General features: G+C 36.1%; 1 protein-coding gene across 1 annotated transcript in view; it reads right to left on the minus strand.

Annotated features, from left to right (window-relative positions):
* Positions 1-4,250: 4,250 nt before the first annotated feature.
* The window catches only part of Glo1 (Glyoxalase 1), an 88,168-nt gene continuing 65,278 nt past the window's right edge, over positions 4,251-27,140 (minus strand). The window contains exons 6-7 of the mRNA XM_090395880.1: positions 24,607-24,696; positions 4,251-4,426 (exon numbers count right to left, since the gene is read on the minus strand). Of these exons, the coding sequence (XP_090252006.1) occupies positions 4,335-4,426; positions 24,607-24,696 (182 nt within the window). The 3' untranslated portion in view covers positions 4,251-4,334. The remainder of the gene's footprint in view (positions 4,427-24,606; positions 24,697-27,140) is intronic.

A 27,140-nucleotide genomic window follows, 5' to 3' on the forward strand; every position in this document is an offset into this window, starting at 1 on the left:
TTATACTCACATTCACTGGATTCATGAGTGCCTTCACACAAACTCACTTGCTTCCACTTTAATTGCTTAAGTTTCCCTGAATTTGCACTTCAGCATACTTGGTGAACAAAGTTGTTTCCAGACACCTAACACCAAAACCGTTTAGATGCAGTGAACAAATCTGCATTGCACAAATCCTTCTTTTTCATCAAATAGAGATCACATATCCCCAAATTCTACATCATTCCTTTTGCACAATCTACGTACAGACTCACTGGCTATCACAATGCCCTCCTCCACAGTTTACCTCTATCATAATGTAGTAGGAGACTTACAGTCTTCACCTTCTTGCTCTTCAGTTTTGCTTCTTCTAACAACTCCTTTACATCCTCCCTCATAGAATACTTCTAACCTCTCAAATCATTTGTACCAACCAAGACAATCATTTCCTTCAACTTACCTTTTTGCATCTGGATGGCGAGGCTAATATTGTGAAGTTTTGCACCCAGGAAACACAATTTTGTCATGATTTTGTTAAGTAGGAAATAATACTCCGCTGATTATTGAATATCTATTCAGAATTTTCTCCATAACTTGTTTTTCTTGTTTGTTCAGTTAGTCTTTATTATTCCTTCGGATCACCTGTTTCTTTTTTTTCAGCCCTGCTTAACTCCTGCTGTTTCTGCAGTTTTTCAATTTTGCTTTGTCCTATGAAGAATAGCATTTAAGCATGTTGGTTTTTTAATGATATCCATTTCGTTCTCTATTTCCATGGCCGTGTTTGACATTAATAACATCATTTTCGATCTTATCATTGGTATTTGTTGCTTCTCATCACCTAAGAGACACTCACTTTTAATACACTTGATCCATACTCTCTCTCTCCAGTTTTAATTTCCTTCCATGTATTCTTTAATTTTCTTGATGAATACATTTCACATACACTGCACTGAATAATATCCTGCAAATTCAAATCACTGGTGTTCGTCATACTGGTGCCATGCTGACAATATCACAATAAAAATGTTATACTAAATACTCTAAAAACACAAACACATGAAAATCTGCACTAATACACTATAATAATCTAATTTTCTGAGGAAAAAACAGATAAAAGTCACTAATTTTTCAAGAGTGCTAAATTACTCGACAGCTTACGATATAACCTTGAACCAACTTCACAGCACACCTTCGTAATGAACTATGCTAATGTGAGAGCTAAAATAAGAGCTGCCAACCCTTGGGAAAAAATAAATATTTCTCATAATAAAATCTTGAACTTTTTATATGTACAAAATACACATAAAGCTATAAACTTATATTTAAACATTCTGATTAGAAAGTTGTTTTTGCCAGTTATTCTAAATTATGAAATCAATTAAAAATAACAGAAAAGAAAATCCATGAAATTCTACAGTAGTGTAGCATTGTTTATCACTTCCCTTGTCAACTAAACTCTAATGCCATCTGTATTGGGTCTAAATTGAGATCATTTCATTCCTGCTTGTATGAGCATTATTGTGAATGTTGTATACATATCCATACATGATTTTTTTCCAAAATAAAACCAAAAAAGCAAACTAACCAAACCCAAAAAACCTCCAATCACAGAAATGTCGGTACATGCAGTTAAATACAATCACATTCCACAAATAGATAAATTAGCCAATCTTAACTTCCAAAAAATTAACGTTTGTAGGCAAAGTATCTTAATAACTAGGCTACTTGTATATAGAGGCTAATGACTTCACAATTAATTGCCTTAGTGTTTGTGGCCCATAATGCAAAGCACACATCCTTTATGGATATACTGCTAAAGTGAGTGTTACCTCTTCAAAATCTGCAAGATCACATTTAATCTCACTAAGTGATCCAAAAGGACCACTACTGAACTCATCACTTCTAACCTGAATTACTCAAGGGTAGGAAACTCAGCAGTAACTCCACCCAGTTATAAGTAAAAACCTACCACACCATCAGTGGGAGCCAGACTCAGAAGAGATACAACAGCAAGATCTAAGTAATGCAGAAGTCACATACTTCTCATCTCATCTTCCCTTTCCCCTCTATACTTACCATGTACAAATAGGGTAAAGGTGTGACATCTTATTATTGCTCAGTTTTTTTTAATTTGGTTATAAATTAAATTAAATTAAAGATGCCAAGAAATTATATTCTGTTTAATCCTTTTTTTTTTTTGAAGTGTAAGCAAACAAAGTTTGAATGTGAAGTATCTTCAAGACCAGGCTACTTGTACATAGAAGCTGGTGACTACACATTAATTGCTTTAGTATCCCTCAATGCACAGCACACACATCCTTTTGGGTGTGTATAATGCTACTTTATGGGAAGGGCCACTGGGTTTGGGTTAAAAATATCAGAAGCAATTGAAATAAAAACACACTGCAAACTGTTAATGTCAATTGCCCCTACATCATATCTGAGGTTTGTCAATTTCCCAACAACAAAACACTTTCACCCAATCAATCTGGCTTCCACTGATGATAACTAAATAAAGGTTTTGGCTTTTATTGGAAAAAAATAAAGGTTTTGACCATCATAGGAAGGACAACTAACTAGACCAGGTAGTGGTCCTTCTCATAATTCATAGCATTTATGGGATGATTTCCCATAAATGCTATGTATGCTTAGCATCCCATAATGGAAAACATAGCATGTTTTCTATTATGGGATACTAAGGCAATTAATGTGAAGTAATTAGCCTCAATATACAAGTAGCCTAGTTGTGAAGATACTTCACATGCACTTTGTTTGCTTGTACTTGTAAAAAGTGCAAGGTTTAAACAAGAATATAATTTCTTGGCATCTTTAATTTAATGAAACAAAGTTAAAAATATCAGAAGCAATTGAAATAAAAATGCACCGCAAACTGTTAATGTCAATTGCCTCTACATCATATCTGAGGTTTGTCAATTCCCCAACCACAAAACACTTTCACCCAATCAAAATGGCTTTACAGTATTCACCCAACCTACATAATGTGCACTACAAAAATTCTGTTCTTTTTATTCTTATGACGGCTTTTCCAAAACAGCCTTACTTCACCCAATAAACGGTTTTCATCTTTCATCATATATTATTATATTTTTACTTCTGAAGCCTTTACATTAATCTTATTTTCATCCATAGTTTTTAAGTTCTAGATATTTAATCTTTTAACACAGGGCGGCCCATAAGTCACGAAGGGGTTTCGACATTTAATAACTTTTTTTATTTATTAATTATTTTTATTTTTTTGTTATAATGAAATACAGAACCTGGAGATTTTTTTTTTTATTAGTTATGAAAACCACAAGTAAATGCCTTCCATTTTTGGGTTAACAAGTATGGATCCCTTTCTACAGCATGTTCCATGATAGCTGCACGAATGTTCTCTTTTAGCTGTTGGATTGTCTGGGATTGTTCAACATCTTTTACTTCAGTGAACCCCATAGGAAGAAGTCAGGAGCAGTCAGATCTGGTGAATGTGATGGCGAGTTAATTGCAGATCTTTGTAAAATTATTTGCTCGCAATCAGTTGAACGATGCGACTTGCATTTTACTTTCTTTTCTTTCCTTCTCTTTCCCCTTCAGTTATGTCTGATTGTGCCTAAATCCTCAGGGAACCTTAAACAGTGAAGCAATGATATTTTGAATTGGATCCAAAAGCTCTAGCAGTGTGGAGAGCAGCGTTGGGTTATGAACTTTTCCCATGATTAATTTCCTAAATATTCCCTAGAATACCTTAATAATAAAAAAAAAGTTATTCACATTTTAAATTCCTTTGTGACGTATGGTCCACCCTGTATATTTCAACTTGATATTTTACAAGTTTTAATAATATATTTATTATTAATATCACATCATTCTCTACTGAATTTATTATTGTTCACATTCCATCTTTTAATAGTAACCTACCATTTTTATGCTTCAGAGCCTCTTTTATTTATATCTCAGATTTTAAATTTTATGATTCAGTGGAGCTCCATCTGACTATTCTACTTATCATTAATATTTTATTCATTCATCACCATCTGCTATCTTCACTTCAAGTTTCAAAAATTGTAATTGTCAAAATATAGCAAATATAGCAAAAGTATGCAATAATACTTATATGATTATTTCAATAATTTTTTAATTTAACAAGAGCTGCAGTCAAAAAACACATTCTGATGCCAGGATACTCCATAGAAATAAAGCTTTGCTTATCTCTTTATATATTGATTTCATTTATTACAACTCTCCATCCTAGAAAAACCACTTGAGTATCTTAATTCAGAATCCTGTTTTATTAATATGTATAATTTTAATTAAAATTACATTCCAAAATTTGAAAATCTTGACCTTCAAAAATTTCAAAGAACTAAAGAAGCTACTGTTTTATTATTTAATATTTCAATCCAATAGCCATCAGGATCCTCAACAAATGCAATTCCTTTCATTTTCCCTATAAAGAAAAAAAAAAAAAAATCAAAATTAATGCAATAATTCTAAAGCTCATTTACCTATTAAAACGGAACTGTGCAATTTTTATTTATTTATTTATTATTATTTTTAAATTTCTAAATTCAACTTTTTTTAATGTATGAATTCATGGAGACATTGTTTATTGCAGAATGTATAGCACATACTGCTCGATCTCACTCAATTTATTATTATTTTTTTAAAATAATAATCTATTATGTATTATTATGGACTTCTATGCAGTCCCATGACTCAATGCAGGAGGCTAACCTTAGATAAGTCTATCACCACTCCTTTAACCCATTCACCATTCTATTAGGCAATGAATTCCACAGTCCAACGATTCTCCATGCAAAAAACCTTCTCACACTCCTAATCTCTGCCTCCTTTTGCAACTTCCAGAGACAGCTTCTTGTCCTTTTTCCTTTGTCCTTGTCCTATGTGAAAAATCAATCCAGTAAATACCCATCGACAGTTTAAATTTCTCAATCATGTTACCCCTTCATCTTCTATCTGCCAAATACTGTATTCTGCATGTCCTCAGTCTATCTTCATAACCAACATTATAGAGGCCTGACATCATTTTGGTTATCTACTTCTGAGCCATCTCCACGGTTTATCCTCTTCAAATCCTGGTCCAGATCTGGGCACAACAGTTCAGATGTGGCCTGATCAGGGCTTTACACAATGGAATCCCCACTCTGGTCAAAGTCAATTTTTGTATTATAGGAATCCTCTGGGTTGCCTTCACCACCTTTTGTGTCCCTAAACTTCAAATTTTTATCAACAATCATCCCAATATCCTTTGTCTCATCCACTTTCTCTAGTAGAGGTCCACCAATAGAGTATGCAGCCTCCCAACTGTGGATCCCAAATTTTAAGACCATATATTTTGCTGCATTAAAGTTACATCCCATTATTAAAAAATGGCTTAATTTCTGAAGTGTGCTGCTTTCCAGATTTTAATTTCTTGTAAATTAACTTGGAGAATTACCACCCATCCTGCATCATTTCTACAATCTATTAAATCTATCATAGATATCTGGTACTTATCCCAATTCCTGAAAGCAATCTCACATCCATCATATTCCTAAAAATGGTAATAGAAGTCAATCAGATGGCTCTCTCTGTTCAAGCTTCACCACTGATGGTGAAGCTTGAACAGAGAGAGAGCCATCTATCATGACTTGCAGATAATGACCAGTCATTAATAGCCAACTCCTCCACTATTCAGAGGCCCACCAATTAATCAGCAACCACTAGTATGATTCTGCCATTCAAGATCCACAGCTGACCTCATAGCTTACATCACCCATCACTGGACAAATGCCATGGAAAGGTTCAAAGAAACTTGAGCTATCGCCCTTCACATTTCCAAAGCTTTCGACTGTGTGTGGCATCGTGGCCTGCTTATCAAACTGCCATCCTTTAGTCTCCCTGCCACCTTCTGTAATTGGGTAGCTGGCTTTCTGTTTGGTCATTATCTGCAAGTCACAATCAATGCTCAAGACTCTGTACTATTACCTACTCTCTTTCTCTTGTTCACAAATGACCTACTCGCAACTGCCACTAATCTTATCCACAGCTTTGTTACTCTCCACTCATTCTACTCATTTGACAAACCATGCAGTACTTTGACATTTCCAGGCTGCATGATCATCTACAACCAGTGCCTTACACATTGCATGATCTTCATACTATCTTTCTATGGGGTGAAGACAACCCCTGTCATGTCTATTCCCATCAGGATATCATCCTTATCCAACCATGTTTCACTTATTCCAACAATTTTTTGGCAGATAAACTCAGTCAGCAAAACCATTTCATTTCTGATAATCACAGCATTTGTAAATCAACACAGAAATTTACTTTTAGGTCTATAACTAGTAATAACATGCCACTTTTAAGTTGTGATTTCTCCACACATAACCATTCCCAATTGCCTTTATCACCATGTACCCCATCTATCTCTTCAGACTCAGCTACACCCCCATACATCCCAGGCCATCCCCCCTACACACACACATTCACTACTACTACTTCCACAACATCCAATCTCCTTATATGTCTCCCTCTCCACCCTGCCTCCTCGTTTCCCTGTCCATCTTATTATTATTATTATGTGATACCTCCAGGGAGTCCAAAGACTCATTGAGGGAGAGTGTGCCAACAGCATCGAAAAACTGATCTCCTTCCAACTACTAACCGTGCTCAAACTTGCTTAACTTTTTGCATGAGCAACTAGTAGCAGAGGCTCTACCAATCGACCAACCTTTGCTGGTGATTGATAGAGCCTCTGCTACTAATGGCTCACAATCTTGCACTGTCATTCACAGCACTACTATTCCCATTTACAATAACTTCAGTCTCACCAGTTCCTCTCTCCTGATCTTCTGTTTCACCACTTACTCTGCTCTCTTGCTCACATCACTCATTCCTCTTTGCAGCAATAGCATCTCTGACTTGCACTAAATCCAGCAAATACAAAACCATCACTTTTGTACATTTCCATCTTTCCTTCAAATTCATTCCACACATTCACAAACTCCACTCTCTTCTTACACAGCCCTGCCAACATACCATTCATGATCCCTGCTCTTTGTTTCAACTAACTACTATTATATCCACAGCACAGCACACCAACCACGCTGTTATCTTTCCCTCTCCTTAACAGCCTCCTGATATCCATTCATACATGTTTTTTATGTCCAACCAAGTCATCTGTTCTGACAACACCAGCTTGCTTGGTCATTTACTTCTTGTATCTAACACATCAGTTATTCTGCTAATTTTTCCTCCTGGAAAACACACCTTATGAAATCTCTCATATACCACACCTATAATAATGCAATTTCCAAACATCGCTATTCTTGAGTCATTCATCACCTCTTTTTCTCTTCTTTCCTTCGTCCTAACCTTTTGTAGTCATCCATTCTTAACCAGCAAACTTCTCAATCTCACTACAGATATTTTTCATTTCACTTCTCATTCTGATCACCACCTATTTTCGTGGGGTGCTTAAAGGTTAAAGCTGTATAACTGAGAGGAGACCTCCACATAGCCTTTAAAGGAATGCGGAGAACCGACCAGGGCTTCTGACCTAATGTCCAATCCTCCCCTTCGCGTGGTGCACCCTGTTGGGTATCTACTTGGATACTGAACGAACGAGGATGGGCTGGCAATTTGGGATTTAGCCAACCAAATTGTATTCTTATTGGTTAAGCCAAAATAAAAAATGATGGTACAACATGACAAAATTTCTTGCCAGCTGGGGGATCGCCCAGTTAAACAAGGGCCCGGTTGTTTTTGCCAGGGAACCAGGGCAGACAGCGAAAGGTCAGCTACTGGAACAAATCTGAACACACACCCCAACTCAACATCACCAGAGTTAAAGATCAGTACTATCAATATAAGAAGTCTGAATGGCAAAGAAATGGAGCTAGCTGAGGAATTAGATAATACCAGATCGACATAATAGGGGTGACTGAAACAAAAAAGACAAAAACTGGTGAGATCTTTCTGAGTAATAAATACAAAATGTTATATTCAGGAATGACAATCAAGGAAAAGAAGGAGTAGACATAGTATTCAACACAAAATATGAGGCTAATCTTCTTGAATGGCAGTCAGTCTCAAGTAGAGTAATGTGGGCAGATATGAGAATGGGGAACTGGACAGTGAGACTTATTTGTGCCTATGGTCCCAAAGAAGGTTCTACTAAGGTAGAAATGGAGGAATTTTTTGATGCTTTAGAAAAAGCAACTGACAATGAAAAAGGAAAAGTAGGTCCTTGTTGGGGATCTAATTAGCAGAGTAGGAAAGGTTTGTGAGACATATACAAAAATATTTTGGGAAAATTTGGAGAAAAGAGCAAAGTTAATAATAATGGCAAATATCTGTTGGATTTCTGCTCAGGACATGGACTGGTTATTACTAACACCATGTTCCAACATAAAAATGTGCACAAATTCACACGGAGAGAAGAGGCAAGGAATACGAAAAGTCTCATTGACTATGTTATTGTTGATAGTGATGTTTTCTCCCTGGTGCAGGACACCAGAGTGTATAGAGAATTTGAAATTGGAAGTGATCACTATTTAGTCTTGAGCAGGATAAAATTGAATTCAATATTGAAAAGAATAACAGGTAAGAAAGTTTTAAAGTGAATAAAAGTTGAGCAGCTCTCAGATGTGAACTGTAGACTAAAATACACAAAGATTATTGAAGAAAAAAAGAAAGAGTTTGAGAACAGGAATCAAACCTTGGAGATTCAGTGGCAAACTGTGAAGAAAACATTGATTGATTCTGACAAAGAGGCATGTGGTGAGGTTGTCTGCAAGGATAAAAAAATCAGAACTCCCTGGTGGACACAGGAAGTTAAAGAGGCAGTCAAGGAAAAGATGAAAGCACGTCAAAAGTTCCAGTTAAATAAGTCAACTTGTGCTCTTAGAGAATACAGAGACAAATGCAAGAATGCTAAACACTGTGTAAAACTAGCTAAACAAAAGTCATGGGAGGACTTTGGCAAGAATATAGAAAATAAATATCAAGAAGGTGGTAAAATATTCTGGAGGTTGTTGAAGAAGCTTAGTGATGGAGGAAAGCGTTCTGTAAAAGGAGTTAGAGATGATAAAGGTGACATGAAAACGGGAGAAAAAGATATCCTTGAAGTATGGAGTAATTACTTTGAAAAACTGCTAAATGAAACAAGCAGTGATGACAGCACAGTGGTAAAAAATACTGACCAGGCATGCAGTCAGGAATACATATCCATAGTAGAAAAAGCAATCAAAGGCTTGAAATGTGGAAAGGCAGCAGGAGTAGATGATATTCAACCAGAAATGCTGAAGTATGGTGGTATAAGAGTCTTACAGTAGCTGCACTGCATAGTTCAGAAAGCCTGGACAGAGGGACGAATTCCCAATGATTAGAGTAGAGCTCACATAGTATCCATATATAAAAAGGGAAATAAATCTGAATGTGAGAATTAAAGAGGTATTTCCCTACTGAGTGTTCCTGGCAAGATCTATGCAAGTATACTTGAGAAAATGTGGAAGAAAAGCAGGGTGAAGAACAAGCTGGATTCAGGCCAAATAGAGGCTGTCAGGATCAGATCTTCACTTTACGACAAATAGTCGAGAAAGCATGGGAATATAACAAAGATCTGTATTTAAGTTTTGTCGATTTGGAAAAGACATATTACAAGGTGCCAAGAGAGAAGCTAGTCAATACGCTACAGTTATATGGTGTGAATGGGGCATTATATCAAGCAATACTTAGTCTTTATTTTTGAGTTGTAAGTCAGCAGTTAGAATTGAAGGAAGTACAGGTAGATGATTTAATGTTAAATCTGGTGTGAGACAAGGATGTACATTATCCCCCTCTGTTATTCATTATCTATATGGATCATATTATGAAGGAAAGTGGTATTAAATATGATATCAAAATTGGAGACGTTAATGTCAGCTCTTTGCTTTATGCGGATGATGTTATACTTCTAAATAAATCTGCTAAAAGTCTGCAAGATTCTCTGACTAAATTGAATAACTGTTGTAATAGATATGGTATGAAGGTTAGCAATAAAAAGACAAAGACAATGAAAATAGGCAGAATCATTGAAAATATCAACTGTGTTGTGAATGGAGAACCTGTGGAACAAGTAAAACATTTCAGATACTTAGGCACGATTTTTACTGAAGATGGTAAATTAAATATAGAATAGACAACAGAATCAGCAAAGCTGGTATGGTGGAAAGTCAATTGAATAAATTCATATGGAATAAGAGAGAAATTAGTCAGAACACTAAATTAGCTGTATACAAGACAGTGTTCAAACCAGTTTTAACTTATGGATCTGAGAGTTGGGTCAGAAGTAAAACACTTGACCAAAGACTAGCGACCTCAGATATCAGAGTCCTGAGAAAGATTATAGGCATGAACAGATAGCATCAATGGCAATATCATATTAAAAACTAGGATATTAGGAAAGAACTTGACATTGTCAGCATCCAGAAATGCATTAGCAGAGCTAATCTCAGGTGGTATGGTCAGTTAAACAGAATGGGCAAAGAAAGATTAGCAAAACAAGTGTTCTCTGCCAGGTTGGCAGCAAAACGATCCAGAAGAAGACCAAGATATAGGTGGATTTATACGGTACTAAGTGCCTTAGACGATAGAAATATTAGATTTGATAATGTTGGAGTCTTGACAAGTAATAGACTGATTTGGAAAAAAATTGTAGATGGGAAGTTAGTAATGATGTAATTTTTTTCATGAAGTACTATCATATCCTGTACACCCCTTGAGGGTACATGGCAGGAATTTGATGATGATGATGATGATGATGATGTCTATTGTTCGTTTCTTTTGTTTCCTCATTCTAACTTTCTCTTTGCTTCCACAGTGTCACTTGCTTTTGTTTCTTCAGCTATTCTATCTTTTGCTTCTGTTCTGTGATTTATATAATCATTTGTTCCTGCAAGTGCTCCAATTCCGTGATTCATATGGTCATTTGCTGCTGCAATTACATACTCTTTCATTCTATCAGCCAGTTTCGCATTTACTGATAACTTGTAATCCAACATAATATCACACTTTTGACATATTCACACCCCCCCACACACACACATTCTGTCATGCATACATGCTGCATTCACAACAACATATCATTCTTGAAAAGCCCACACCATTAATTACATTCGATGTTTGTGCTGCACGATGAGCCGATTTTGTTCATACTGCTTTTTTGTCATCGTTCACCACAAGCTTCAAAATTAGTAAAAATGAAAGTCTATCTTAAACACACAAATCTCCCCAACCACTCAGTTGCACTACGCTATGAAAAATAAACAAAACTACACCAAAATGGAAATACAATTTGCTACTTTACTCCCTTTCCTATTCATGTGCCATCTCCTCTCCAGGCGGTTGACTACCATGATGTAACTCATGGTTAATTAAGGGCATAATGATATGTGGTGAGGAACCTATCTCTTCCACATATTGTCATAAGTATTTGTGGCTGTAAATCTGTGTGTGTGTTCACGGGGGCCGGTTTGCCTGTTCTAAGGGATGAAAAACCTGAATTTCCAGGTGAAAAAACCCTCTACCTCCATATGAGACCAGCTAATTCACCGTTTTCATCTAACTCAGCATTTAACGAAAGCTATCATATCATGCTGAACCATGCACAAGGAATTGAGGAGAATCGGTATTGGCAGTCGCATGCCTATACAAAATCCAATGATTTCTGCAAAGAACCAGAAAGTTCGACTACAGTAGTGTCAGGAACACTGTGACTGGACATTGGAAGACTGGGAAAGAGTCATATGGTCTGACAAGTCATGGTACACCTTGTTCTGTACTCATAGTAGGCAGAGAGTTTGGCAGGAGTCCAATTGAATAGGATCGGTATTGGCAGTCGCATGCCTATACGAAATCCACTGATTTCTGCAAAGAACCAGAAAGTCGACTACAGTGGTGTCAGGAACATTGTGACTGGACACTGGAAGACTGGGAAATAGTCATATGGTCTGACAAGTCATGGTACAACTTGTTCTGTACTCATAGTAGGCAGAGAGAGTTTGGCAGCAGTCCCATGAAGCAGTGAAATTAGCTTGACTTCTAAGCACAATTCAAGGATCTGGAGGTGGTGTCATGGTGTGGGGCATGTTTTGTTGGTACAGAATGGGTCTCCTGATATTGCTGGAAGGTTGAGTGTCCTCAACGGAATATCTGAACACCATTGCCGATCAAGCCAATCCTGCAATGTTGACATTTTATTCAGCAGGTACTGGTTGTTTCATGGATGACAATGCTACTGTCCATTATGCAAGAATTGTTCAGCAATGGTTTCATGACAGTGACTTCCACCATCTTCCACCAGTGACTTCCCTGGCCAAAGCTTGGATCCAAACCCCACTGAGAATGTATGGGACATGTTAGAAAAACACATCTGGAGAGCAAGGTAATCTTCCGTTAAACCTGAGCCACTTAAAGCAGTGCTTCCCAAACTTCTGGATGTCAGGGCCCCCTTTGCAAAAATTAAAATATTTCACGGCCCCCCTCGAACAAAAAATCGTAATAGAGATATATTATTATAATATTTATTGTATTTATATTCAGTATAAAACATACACAGCGAATATTGCAAAAATCAAATGCATATATTACATTTTTTGCCTCTTACCGTTTGGTTCTGAAGACGATACGGTCTGTTCTGGTAAAATATGAAATACTGTCCTTTTTTTTTTTTTTAGTCTGTTTCTGCTTCTTCTGATTGTTCGCGGGATTTCTTTTTTATTTTTTATCAACCACTTATCCATCTCAGGGTTAAATTTTTTAACGTAGAATAGATCAAATAATATCACCACCTACCGATACCGGCACACCACAGACTGATAACATGAAATTAGTGAATATTACCTGAATAAGGGAATCCCCGGACCAGGAACATTTTTCACTTTTGTGACTTTTCTCCTTTTACGGTAATTAAGCCTAATGCGAAACAGACAGCAAAGGCAGTTTGTTTATTAAAACGTGCATATGATTGGTGCGGTATTAACAAAAGATCACGCAACCGAAAGATAAAAGCATAGCTGACAATTGAGTTGAAATGCTAACTCTCTTCAACCGAATTCCATATGTGAAACTGCCATAACATTCATTATATATTTATATTACTTAGTTTCAACACTTTTACGTATTTTAACACGTTCCGTTGAATTTTATTGCTGCCTTGGGAAATCGAACTCACATACATCTAATTAATAACAATAGTTTTAGTTAGATACTGTGTTTGCCCATGCAACATATGGTTTTGTTTCAGTCTATACAGCATAGTTTCTGTATGAGGGGACATGTGGTTCATTAATTAGTGTGTTTTTATCCCAGTTGTCTCTAATTGCACTATTTGTTGAGAAATATATTACACAGACTCCTCATACCTTATTCACTGGCATAATAAAAGTACTTATTTTTATTGCCTCTGCAATATAGGGAGGGCGTGTTGTTTACCACTGCAAGCGAGGTACTATATCCCCACATGAACTTGTTTAAGCTTTTTTTTCATGTGTGAAGTATATGCGAAACTTTTATTGGTAACAGAAAACTAGCTCGGATGACAGTGATAATATAAAACGAGTTTTGATATGTATATAAAGTCAATATCAACAGTCCCTGATTACGAACGCGTTAAGAAAGGGACAGAAAGATTTGGAACTTCCCTGGAGAACATTCGAAGTAAATACAATTAACCACTGCTTTGAAATGAAACATATAAGCAATATTTACTAATATTCGTTAAGTGCCGAAATACGCAGGAAGCAAAGTTTGTGAACCAACACCAATGTGTGAATTTTTCCATTAAAATATAAAAAATAACAAAAAAGAAATAATAAAAGTTGAATATGTTTCTTTTAAAATAAAAAAAATACACTTAGTCTTAAAACATTTTAAATTTGATTTCATTATTTCACGGCCCCCCTCAACAAAACCTATGGCCCCCAAGGGGGCCGCGGCCCACAGTTTGGGAAGCGCTGACTTAAAGGACTGTCTGGTGACCACACGGTATGTTGCAGACGTAGATGCAATCCAACACCTTGTGGAATCTGCCAAACCGCATATGTGCTATAAACTGGGCAAAAGGAGGTCTAACATGGCATTAAATAAAAGTTTCTAATTCAGTAGCCAGTACATGTATTATATCATCGCTCTACAGAATCTCTCTCTCTCTCTCTCTCTCTCTCTCTCTCAATCTTTACCAGATCATGATATGAGCTATGTAGTTAGTCATGAAAACATCCAAAAATTATCAACTACCTTACAATGATGCATTAGATGAAAATCAGTTATATCTGGAAATCATCAAAATGATTAAATAAGCAGATAGCAAATCACAATATAATAAAATAAGTAGCAGAAAAAAGGATCTTCATGTGTACTAGATTACCAATGAAAAATAATAGATTACTGATGAAAACCAAAAAAGACAAAAAAAGTCTATATTATAAGGATCCTTACAATCTAGTGTTTGAAAGTAATATAAAAATTTTGTTAAATGCTTAAAGTATGTGCAAGAAAATTAACTCCTAGAGGATTTTTTTTTTTTTTTTTTTTTGTAAGAATAATAAAAGTAAAGAATGAAGGTTGGTAAATACCATCAGTGGTAATGGAAAATAGCAAACATGTGCACAGAGGATACACTGTACTTAACAAAATGAATAATCACTTTACTATTGGTGGTTGTGATTCTAATTGCACAGAAAGGGCAAAGTACGTGAATCACCTTCCATGGACAAATAAGTCTAAAAAAGTCCATGTTCCAATATATATATACACAATAAATGAGGATGAATAAGATGTAGTAATGGCCTCAACAAAAGTGAATAAATGGAATATGATAATATAAATGTCCTAAAACTATAAATTATAATTAAACATAAATTAAACTTTTTTTACACATTGCTGATACATCCTTTGAACAAGTAAAGATTGCTTCAGTCATGTTATTTAAAGTTGATAACAGAAAGAAATCCAAAATTGCAGACCAATATCAATAAATAATAAATATATTAATTAATAAATTAAACAGTTACATAAATTACACATTCTTTTACTCAGTTCAGGGACTTTAAATATGGAAAAAAGCACTACTGGAGTTTCATGAACCAATTCATAGTGAGATAAATAGAAGAATGTATATGGAAGCTATTTTTCTTGATATCTCTCAAGTATTTGACTATGCACATCACGATTTACTCCTGAAAATGTCTTGATTAGAGGTGTTAGAGGGGGATCACACTAATGAATTTTTTAAATTATGGTAAAAGAAAACAATATATCTGCTTTTGGAACTTAAATAGCATCACAAATAATAAAATATGGAGGTCCATATGTTTTCACTGCTAGAATGTATCCTATTTTTAATATACATAAAAGACCTGTGCAAGTAAAACTCACCTGGCAAAATTATATCATCTGCTGATGACAGTATTAATATATACTGAAGCAAACCTTGATTTAGAAAATCATATTAACCACAATATGATAAAATGGATAAGCAATCACAATCTAATTATAAAATGGCATGAAACAAATTGCAAAAGTATTCAAAACTGTAGCTACAGATTGATCAATAATAATAATAATAATAAATCAAATCAAAGTATTTTGGTTTTAATATTAAAAATAACCTGATGCAGAATGTCAAAAAATTAGTTAGTATAGCATTTTTGAGATGCTTATACTATTTATGGGTAAATTTTTCACTGTAATATGGTATTACTTGTTGGGGTGAAGATTACTAATAATCTGCTATCCTCAAGAATTAAAAGCTAAATAATTAGAAATGTAGCCATTCTGGATATTTGGCAATACAAACTATTTGTATAGTTGTATACTGTTTCTAAGAAATTAACGATGTAAATTTTTCTGTATATAATGCAGATTATGTTTTACACTGAGGCAGAAATTTGCTGGTAATTGCTAAATAAGCAAATAAACTTTCATAAAGCTTTTGTAAACTTAGTAAGCAACTACAATAAGCTGCTAATGAAATAAAGCTTGTAACTTCAGTTTATGCATTTAAAAAACACTGAGAGATTATCAATATTGTTAATTTTCAATTTAAATGTATAACAATTTAGTAGAATTGTTATATACAAAGGGATCATACTATACATGTGTGCGCTCATGAAATGATACTAGATATGGTGAATTGATTTTATAGTGATCTTATTCCTACATTTATTCTCCAGTAACCAATATGGCTATAGCCTTGATCATATATATCGTACAGTTCCTTCACCAATCTAATCCTTTTTTTCTGTTCTTTATATTACCACTTGCACAGTTCTGTAGTATTACTTGTACTAGTTCTTTATGGAAGCTTATTTTTCACTTGGTTAGACTATAATAAATTTAGTTTAATCCTTTATCCAAGTGTATGCAAACAAAGTTTGCACCTAAAGTATCTTCAGGACTGAGACAACTTGTAGTAAAGGTAGACCAAGCTCTCATCACTCCTTGTTTCAGTATCTCTCATAATGCAAAGCACATCTCCTTGCAGACATGTATAATGCTATGCATTAAGGGAAGGGAAACCACTACCCAGACCGGTTTCGACCTTTACTGAGGTCTCATCAGTGGGAGCTAGACCCAGAACTGGTGATACTAAGGCAGAAGCAATGGAGAGGTCATATTAACTTATACGAGTTGCAAAAAGGTGTACCATCTTATTATTAACATCTTTCTCTAAATCCAGAGTAATTTAATAATAAGGTGGTACACCTTTTGGCAACTCGTGTAGGTAAATATGACCTCTCCATTGCTACTGCCTTAGTATCACCAATTCTGAGTCTGGCTCCCAATGACGAGACTTCAATAAAGGTCGAAACCGGTCTGGGTAGTGGCCCTTCCCTTAATGCATAGCATTATACATGTCTGCAAGGAGATGTGCTTTGCATTATGGGGGATACTGAGACAAGGAGTGATGAGAGCTTGGTCCACCTTTACTATGAGTTGCCTCAGTCCTGAAGATACTTCAGGCACAAACTTTGTTTGCATACACTTGGATAAAGGATTAAACTAAATTTATTATTACTGGTTCTTTAGTTTTAATATATTTCAACTTTAAAAACAAACAAATATTTTAAATAATTTTTCCGAATACTATATATTTAAAGTAACATTTAGATTAAGCATAAAAATTCAATACTTCACACTAATACAGAGACCATTGCTGAAAAGAAAGTATTTTACCTTGGATCTAATAAATGTTAAAGATACCAAGCTATTTTAAACCTGGTTTTACTCCATTTTCCAAGTAAGCAAACAGACAAACAAGTCAAGTTTGCACCTGCAGGTGTTGCAAGTCTAGCTGACCCTGCACGTAGTGCAAGACCAAGGCAACTCATGGTAAAAGTAGAATAAGCTCTGATCACTAATCTTAATATTTACCCTTAATGCAAATAAAGCACATCTCCTGGAGGAGATGTATGATGATTTGTATTAAAGGCAAGAGGCCACTATCCAGACCGGTTTTGACCTTTATTGAGGTCTCATCAGTGGGAGCCAGGCTAGAAATACCAAGATTTTAGTAATACAGATCATATAAGTATTTTACCAGAACAAGTTACCATAAGGTGTTTTAATCTTATTAAATAAAAATCTCAGGAGGAGATATAAATGTAGAAAGTATTTTACCTTGGGTCTAATAAATGTTTATCTGTTTGCTTACTTACTAATACTTGATAACTAATAATTAAGGAATTGACAGCGTATGCTAGAAATATAAATTAAATAAACTTTAATATATACTTTCCGATATTTTGGCAAACATCACGTTGCCATCTTCTTGGGAACTTAATACAAAGACACGTGCACACAAGTACTACATAACAGCAAATGAGAACCGAAGCTAGGAAGCTAACGTTTTCCTAAAGTCCTGATGGTGCCCCCTGGTGGGCTAAATTGGTAGTTCTTTTCCTTTGGGCTGAAGTTCTTCTGATAAATGATTCCCAAATTCGGGGCAGTCTCATCCATCCAAATTTGTCGAGGTTTGGCATGTTCCTAAGGGCTGAGGCTGATTCCATGAATAGTCTTTCATATTTGAACTTGCTGCAGTGTATTACTGTGGCTTTCTTCCATCTTATTCTGTGGCGGGTATCCAGAGCGTGGTCTGCAAGCCCAGAGTGGCTGTACTGGTGAAATTGGATGTAATCCTTGTGTTCTGAAATTCTGATATTTGCTGTCCTGCCTGTCACCTGATGACAGACAGACACCTGATGGTTTTCCTAAAACCGAAGCTAGGAAGCTAACGTTTTCCTTTAGGAAAACGTTAGCTTCCAAGCTTCGGTTCTCATTTGCTGTTATGTATTACTTGTGTGCACGTCTTTGTATTAAGTTCCCAAGAAGATGGCAACGTGACGTTTGCTGAAATATCAGAAAGTATATATTAAAGTTTATTTAATTTATATTTCTAGTGTACGCTGTCAATTCCTTAATTATTAGTTATCATGTTTAAGCAGCGTATAATCCTCTCTACAAGAATTATGATCATCCACGGAGATTCCTTCGCACGCAAGGCCCGCCATTATGGCAAACTGAAGCTAAAGTTATCGAGACAACTTAGCCGTCTGGCATTCCTAAAATGCTGCTGGGATAATCAAGTCATCCCTAACTGTGCAAAATTTAAACACCGCTTCGTCTCACAGAAAGCTCTCCGTATCTACAACCGGGCGAGCCAGGCTTTACTTCGGGAGCAAATTACCGCTACACGCGGTTCCCTAGCCGACATAAACAGAGCCATTTTAGCACTAGAAAATGAGCTTTCACATATGCTTAATCACGAGCTTTGGTCAGTCCTACATGATGTCTCGTGTACGGCGGCTAATAAAGAATTCTAACGAATACGGAGCCGACATATCAACAAGTTTGAAAAATTAATAAAGAACTCGGCGTCCAAACCTAAACTACAAACCTACACTGTAGTCAACCTTTCTTCAGTTATCTTGAAGCCTGAAGCACTCAACGCTCTGTCACGTGGTCACAACTTCGGCATTGCTCCTAAGAAATTACCGGCCGAGAAATTAATGATCCAAATTGAACGCGGGATTCGCCACCTTCCAAACCACATCGCCAACGATATTAGATTGAATGTAGCCTGTGTTCTCAAAAAAGCAAAACCTCCAAAATCCAACATATCCATTAGTGAATAGTAGAAGTCACTACAAGAATTGAAGAAAAATAAAGAAATATTGATCACCAAAGTGGATAAAGGGAACGCCACTGTGGTACGCAATCTTAATGACTACACAGGTAAGCTCAAGGCTTTACTATTAGATCGTTCCACTTACCTCCCTATTGAATACAATCCCACCAACTCTCAAATCAAAAAACTCCATAGGCTCCTCAAGAAGGTCACTTCTTGGCCTGTGGAGATTACCAACAGACTGAAACCATATAACTCTAGATCCCCCCCCCCCCCCACATATATGGGCTCCCAAAAACACATAAAGAAAATGTGCCATTACGTCCCATAGTGGATGGCATTGATTTCCCCACTTACAAACTAGCCAAGCATTTAGCCAAAGTGCTCTCACACTATACTGGCAACACACCATCACACATAAAAAACTCAGCCCACTTCAAAGCCAATATAGAAAACCTTACACTCCAACATAATGACAAAATGGTCAGTTTTGACGTCTCTGCCTTATTTACAAATGTCCCCCTCAAAGAAACCTTAGAGCTAATCCAAGCTAAATTTCCTCCCGATATCTCAGCCCTATTTCAGTTTACAATGAACTCAGGCTATTTCGTTTGGCAGGAAGAATTCTATAAACAGATAGAGGGGACAGCCATGGGTTCACCACTTTCCCCACCCTTGGCCAACTTCTTTAGGGAGACTTTTGAAGACAAAGCCTTAAACTCAGCCCCACAAAAACTTACCATATGGCTTCGCTACGTTGATGATGTGTTCGCTATTTGGCCACATGGCCCGGATTCACTCCTCTCCTTCCTAACACATTTAAGCAACCAACACCCTAGAATCAAGTTCACCTTGGAAAAAGAGGAAAACAATAACCTCCCCTTACTAGACACACACTAGTCACCTGCCAACCTGAATGGAAACTTGGTTTTCTCAGTTTATAGAAAACCCACCCATACAGGTAGATACATTCACCAACAATCCCATCACCCCCTCCCCTCACAACAATATGGAGTTATTAAGACACTATTCAACAGGGCAAAAATAATCTGTTCAAATGATCAAGCTCTAACCACTGAACTAAATCACATCCATGACACTTTCTCAGCCAATGGCACCCCCCCCCAAAAAAAGAATCCAAAAAATACTTAAACCAGTTATCCGCAACCCACCTTCCCCCTCCCCCCATCCCTTCACAAAAAAGATTACTCTAAATCCATCACCATTCCCTACATCCGAGGCACCTTGGAAAAAATCAACAAAATCTTAAAAAACATGACTTGACCACTTGTTACAGACCACACGGAAAATTGGCATCCCTTATCCGCTCCACTAAAGACCAACCACTTCCCCTAGACCTACCTGGTGTATACCAGGTCCCTTGCAGCTGTAAATTGTCCTACTTTGACCAAACAGGCAGGACAGCAAATATCAGAATCTCAGAACACAAGGATTACATCCGATTTCACCAGTACAGCCACTCTGGGCTTGCACACCATGCTCTGGATACTTGCCACAAAATAAGATGGAAGAAAGCCACAGTAATACACCGCAGCAAGTTCAAATATGAAAGACAATTCATGGAATCAGCCTCAGCCCTTAGGAACATGAACTAAATCACATCCATGATACTTTTTCAGCCAATGGCTACCCCCCCCCCAAAAGAATCCAAAAAATACTTAAACCAGTTATCCACAATCCACCTTCTCCCCCCACTTCACAAAAAAGATCACTCTAAATCCATCACCATTCCCTACGTCCGAGGCACCTCGGAAAAAATCAACAAAATCTTAAAAAAACATGACTTGACCACTTGTTACAGACCACACAGAAAATTGGCATCCCTTATCCACTCCACTAAAGACCAACCACTTCCCCTAGACCTACCTGGTGTATACCAGGTCCCTTGCGGCTGTAAACTGTCCTACTTTGGCCAAACAGGCAGGACAGCAAATATCAGAATCTCAGATCACAAGGATTACATCTGATTTCACCAGTACAGCCACTCTGGGCTTGCAGACCATGCTCTGGATACTCACCACAGAATAAGATGGAAGAAAGTCACAGTAATACACTGCAGCAAGTTCAAATATGAAAGACTATTCATGGAATCAGCCTCAGCCCTTAGGAACATGCCAAACCTCAACAAATTTGGATGCATGAGACTGCCCCAAATTTGGGAAACATTTATCAGAAGAACTTCAGCCCAAAGGAAAAGAACTACCAATTTAGCCCACCAGGGGGCACCATCAGGACTTTAGGAAAACGTTAGCTTCCTAGCTTCGGTTCTCATTTGCTGTTATGTAGTACTTGTGTGCATGTGTCTTTGTATTAAGTTCCCAAGAAGATGGCAACGTGATGTTTGTCGAAATATCGGAAAGTATATATTAAAGTTTATTTAATTTATATTTCTAGCGTACGCTGTCAATTCCTTAATTATTAGTTATCATGTTTAACCAGTGTATAAACCTCTCTACAAGAATTACTAATACTTATTTGTCTGTTTGCTTACTTGGGAAATGGAGTAAAACCATGTTTAAAATAGCTTGGTATGTTTAACATTTATTAGACCCAAGTTAAAATACTTTCTACATTTATATCTCCTCCTGAGATTTTTATTTAATAAGGTTAAAACACCCTATGGTAACTTTTTCTGGTAAAATACTTATAAGCTCTGAATTACTAAAACCTTGGTATTTCTAGCCTGGCTCCCACTGATGAGACCTCAATAAAGGTCGAAACCGGTCTGGGTAGTGGCCCCTTGCCTTTAATACAAAGATCATATATCTCCTCCAGGAGATGTGCTTTGCATTAAGGGTAAATATTAAGATTTATGATTAGAGCTTATTCTACTATTACCATGAGTTGCCTTGGTCTTGCACTATGTGCAGAGTCAGCTAGACTTGCAACACCTGCAGGCGCAAACTTGACTTGTTGGTCTGTTTGCTTACTTGGGAAATGGAGTAAAACCAGGTCTAAAATAGCTTGTTATCTTTAACATTTATTAGACCCAAGGTAAAATACTTTCTACATTTATATCTCCTCCTGAGATTTTTATTTAATAAGGTTAAAACACCTTATGGTAACTTGTTCTGGTAAAATACTTATAAGCACTGTATTACTAAAATCTTGGTATTTCTAGCCTGGCTCCCACTGATGAGACCTCAATAAAGGTCGAAACTGGTGGGGGGCTATTATGAGTTCGCTCTCTTAAGGTTTTTGCCTTAAGGGAGCAATTTGAGTCTCTGGGGAAAGTGTTCCCCGGCACAGCCTGGTGAGGGGCTTTGTCGGTGAATGCTTTTCTTCAGAATATGAGCGGTTCTGCTCAGTGGTGGTGGTGGTGGGTGGAAGGCCATCACTGAGTGGAGGCAACGTTGAGATGGACGGTCTTTCGCCCACAATTGAGTGGCCTAGGTATCGTCCGAATTTTTAGAGACGGCTTTACTTATTCATAAGGTCGAAACCGGTCTGGGTAGTGGCCCCTTGCCTTTAATACAAAGCATCATACATCTCCTCCAGGAGATGTGCTTTGCATTAAGGGTAAATATTAAGATTAAGTGATCAGAGCTTATTCTACTTTTACCATGAGTTGCCTTGGTCTTGCACTACGTGCAGGGTCAGCCAGACTTGCAACACTTGCAGGCGCAAACTTGACTTGTTTGTCTATTTGCTTACCTGGGAAATGGAGTAAAACCAGGTTGAAAATAGCTTGGTATCTTTAACATTGCTGAAAAGAAAAACTGCATTTTTCTTTCAAAGATAATTCATTTTGTTTCCTTCCTGATAAGGTTTATAAATCTTAGGGTTTTGCCATAAAGTATATAAAATATATAATAAAGTCTCAGCATTACTACTTGAAGGATTTGTTTTCAGTTAAATATGGTAACTAGAACATGAAGTAATAAATAGCAGTAAAAGACAAAAACTCAAGAGGATTATAAAGTGCATATCTTTTGGGATTTACAGAGATGTTTTCAATGGAAAACATCATAGCAAGGAAGAAAGAAATAAAACAAACAAAATTAATAAAACTGAATAAAATTAAAAAATAAGTCCTTTGTTTTTATTTGTTTGTTTTGATATTTCCTTATTTCAGATAATTTTTGCAGTCTTCACTATTTTTAGTAATGTTAATTTCACATCTGAAAAGAATTATAGTTCATAATCTACAATATTCTCCAAAGCCTCAAAATCATTCCTTCAATCTATTATATACAGTGTGTGTGTGTATATCATATAATATATATATATATATATATATATATAAACAAACATAAAGATATGTTAATTTTTATACAGGGATTCCCTGAGACCTAAAAATTATTTCAAGGGTTCCTCAAGTGTAAAAAGATTGAGAAAGGATGTACTAGAGTATTATTGCAACAAATAAAGGCATTTTTTAACTGTTATGGCATAAATATGCTTGGTGGTTCTAGTCAAATGTGAATCAGCACTACCAGTAAATGTATTATTAAGCAGTATGAAATGTCACATTTCTTTCAGAATTGACCGTATTTGCTGGCGTATGAGACGTACTTTTTTTTCTTTGAAAATAGATCTGAAAAACAGGGTGCGTCTTATACGCCAATACTCGGTGTTTTTATTACTTTCATTTCTGGAAATTTTCTCTGTTCTGAGTTACGCAATTTCTTTCTTGCTTCCATGCGGTGTGTGAGATCATTCCGTAGAGTTCAGTGGATGCGCATGCACTGTCATCAACAATCACAGTTGTGTTCCTATTTGTTTAAACTTTCCAATTGTTGTCATGGTTGTTGTGAACGGTGATAAATTTCTGCCATTAAATTTTCTCTAAATTTCTTGGCAAATTATGACTGAAAAACGTCGGCATTGCTACAATATTGCATACAAGCTATGTGTGATTGCATATGCTAATGAACATGGAAAGAGAGCTGCAGAGAGGCATTTCAGACCACCACCAACTGAGAAAATGATAAAACTTGGCAGAATCAGGAAGAGGATCTGAAAAATCTTTTTTTCCTAAAAAATGTGTACAAAAAAGGGGGTGCAAATTCCTTCATATAAGGAAAATCACATTTTTATGTCATTTTCAAAAGTAAATATATCAGCTCGTAAGTGCTAATAATGCTGGCCTGGTTGGCCAAGTGGTAAGTGTATCCGCTTTCCAGCTAAAAGGCTGCGGGTTCGAATCCAAGTGTGTGGGCATGGATGTTTGTGATTGTCTGTGAAATTACTGGTGGTGGGGAGTAGATGGCATTGGTGTAGATGATGATGGTGGTTGCAGTTAACTGTGGTTGGTGGATTGAGTTGTGGAGATGGAGAGTTGTAGAGCCGGTGTCCTCCCTCGATGAGTCTTTAGACTCCTTGGAGGTGCTGATTAATAATAATAATTAATTAATACAGAATTATGCTCTAATTAAGATCTAAACTCACAAGTTCTAATCATTATAAAAGAAGAAATGATAATTACTTACCATCAGATGGTTTCTTTATAAACTTGACACCTAACTGTCCAAATCTTTCACATGCCTCATCTACATTTGGAACCATTATGCCAATATGTCCTATGAGATAATTCAATTGTTTTAAAAATACTTAGTCAAGATTTGCAAAATATAAAAGTCTGAACACATTTTATTTAATTTAATTTTTCCTAGTTGCATTTTCCTTAAGCTGAAATAATCTTTACTTTATTAAAAAGTAAAGTTTGAAGTGCATTTTAGTTGAAAGTCATTAAAAAAAAACAAAAAAAAAACATAGCTAGTCTACACTAGTGCTGGCATGCAAAGTAATCATTTGCAAAATATACTAAAAATTTTCAAACTACTACCTCTTATGAGCAAGGTATGGACCAGTTCTCATTTTTCTCTATAATCATTAATAAACTGACAGGAACAAAGTTCCTTAAGGTAAATGAAAATTTTTCTAACAAAAATACAAGAAAAGAAATCCAAAACTTGAATATACAATGGAAATTTCTGACAGCTAACTGGTTTGTGATCAACCAATAGTGCCTGAGTTTTAGAAATGAATGGGCAGTTACTCTCCCCTACCTGCCCCAAATACATTAAATGTGTGTGGAAAGAATGATGAGTAAAAGTATGATAAGGATGAGAGTAAGAAATAAATTCTACACCAGTAGAGTGGAATACAGTAGTTGAGTTCAGTGACAATGAGTGAATGAAAGGCATTGTGACAAACTGCTTATTATGCACATATAAGGAAAATTTTGGACTCATCATGTTTTCCATTTTCTATTGTTTGATTGATATCTTTCTTCAGCATTAAAATGATAGATTGTATAAAAAACATTCTTTAGACAGAGAACACCCAATTTATAAAAATTGTGGAGTTGTTCAAATGGAGAACTTTTTGAGCAATGATAAAACCTGAGAATTGTTTCTGATTTCTTCAAAAGCCACTGAAGAAAAGTGTAGATGCTTCTAGAAGAGCAGTAAAAACAACAGAATTGAATCAGGAAGGACGATGAAGATGCAGTTGAGAAATGTAAGTGATGTCTCCTCATAGAATTGATTTTATGTGAAAAACAAAAAGGAATCTTCTGTTGTTCAGAAAGTGATATGCAACAGCATTTGAATGCCATGAATAGTTCTTGACACAGGAAATAGTGAGGATAAAGTATTGTTGTAATACAAAAACTAGTGACAGTATATACCCTCATAAAGAGAACAGTAACAATTTGCTCCAATGAAAATGATCTCACAAATGTGGATTAGATCCACCTTTGTGAGAAACAGATGTAGAAAAAAGAAAACTGACAATATGCTAAATATGCTAAATGAAAAGATGATGATCATCATCAAATTCCTACCCTCAAGGGGTGTACAGGATATGATAGTACCACATGAAAAAAAAAATTACATCATTACTGACTTCCTATCTACAATTTTCCTCCAAATCAGTCTGTTACTTGTCAAGACTGCAACATTATCAGATCTTATATTTCTATCGTCTAAGGCACTTTGTACCGTATCAATCCACCTATATCTTGGTCTTCCTCTGGGTCGTTTTGCTGCCAACCTGGCAGAGAATACTTGTTTTGCTATTCTTTCTTCGCCCATTCTGTTTAAGTGAACCATACCACCTGAGATATGCTCTGTTAACGCATTCCTGGATGCTGACAATGTCAAGTTCTTTCCTTATATTCGCATTTTTAATATGATATTGCCATTGATGTCATTTGTTCATGCCTATAATCTTTCTCAGGACGCTCATATCTGCAGTCTCTAGTCTTTGGTCAAGTGTTTTACTTCTGATCCAGCTTTCAGATACGTAAGTTAAAACTGGTTTGAACACCATCTTGTATACAGCTAATTTAGTGTTCCGAGTAATTTCTCTCTTATTCCATATGAATTCAATTTACCATCTTCACTAAAAATCATGCCTAAGTAGCTGAAATGTTTTACTTGTTCCACAGCTTTTCCATTCACAACACAGTTGACATTTTCAATGATTCTGCCTATTTTCATTGTCTTTGTCTTTTTATTGCTGACCTGCATACCATATCTATTACAACAGTTATTCAATTTAGTCAGAGAATCTTGCAGACTTGAAGCAGATTTATTTAGAGGTATAACATCATCCGCATAAAGCAAAAAGCTGACATTAACATCTCCAATTTTGATATTAGGTTTAATACCACTTTCCTTCATAATGTGATCCATATAGATAATGAATAACAGAGGGGATAATGTACATCCTTGTCTCACACCAGATTTAACATTAAACCATCTACCTGTACTTCCTGCAATTCGAACTGCTGACTTACAACTCAAATAAAGACTAAGTATTGCTTGATATAATGCCAATTCACACCATATAACTGTAGTGTATTGAATAGCTTCTCTCTTGGCACCTTGTCATATGCCTTTTCCAAATCGACAAAACTTAAATACAGATCTTTGTTATATTCCCATGCTTTCTCGACTATTTGTCGTAAAGTGAAGATCTGATCCTGTCAGCCTCTGTATGGCTTGAATCCAGCTTG

The sequence above is a fragment of the Typopeltis vanoorti genome, chromosome 7 (genome assembly GCF_054136105.1).
Source record: "Typopeltis vanoorti isolate ZY-2024b chromosome 7, IOZ_Tvanoo_1.0, whole genome shotgun sequence".
Taxonomy (NCBI): Eukaryota; Metazoa; Arthropoda; class Arachnida; order Uropygi; family Thelyphonidae; genus Typopeltis; species Typopeltis vanoorti.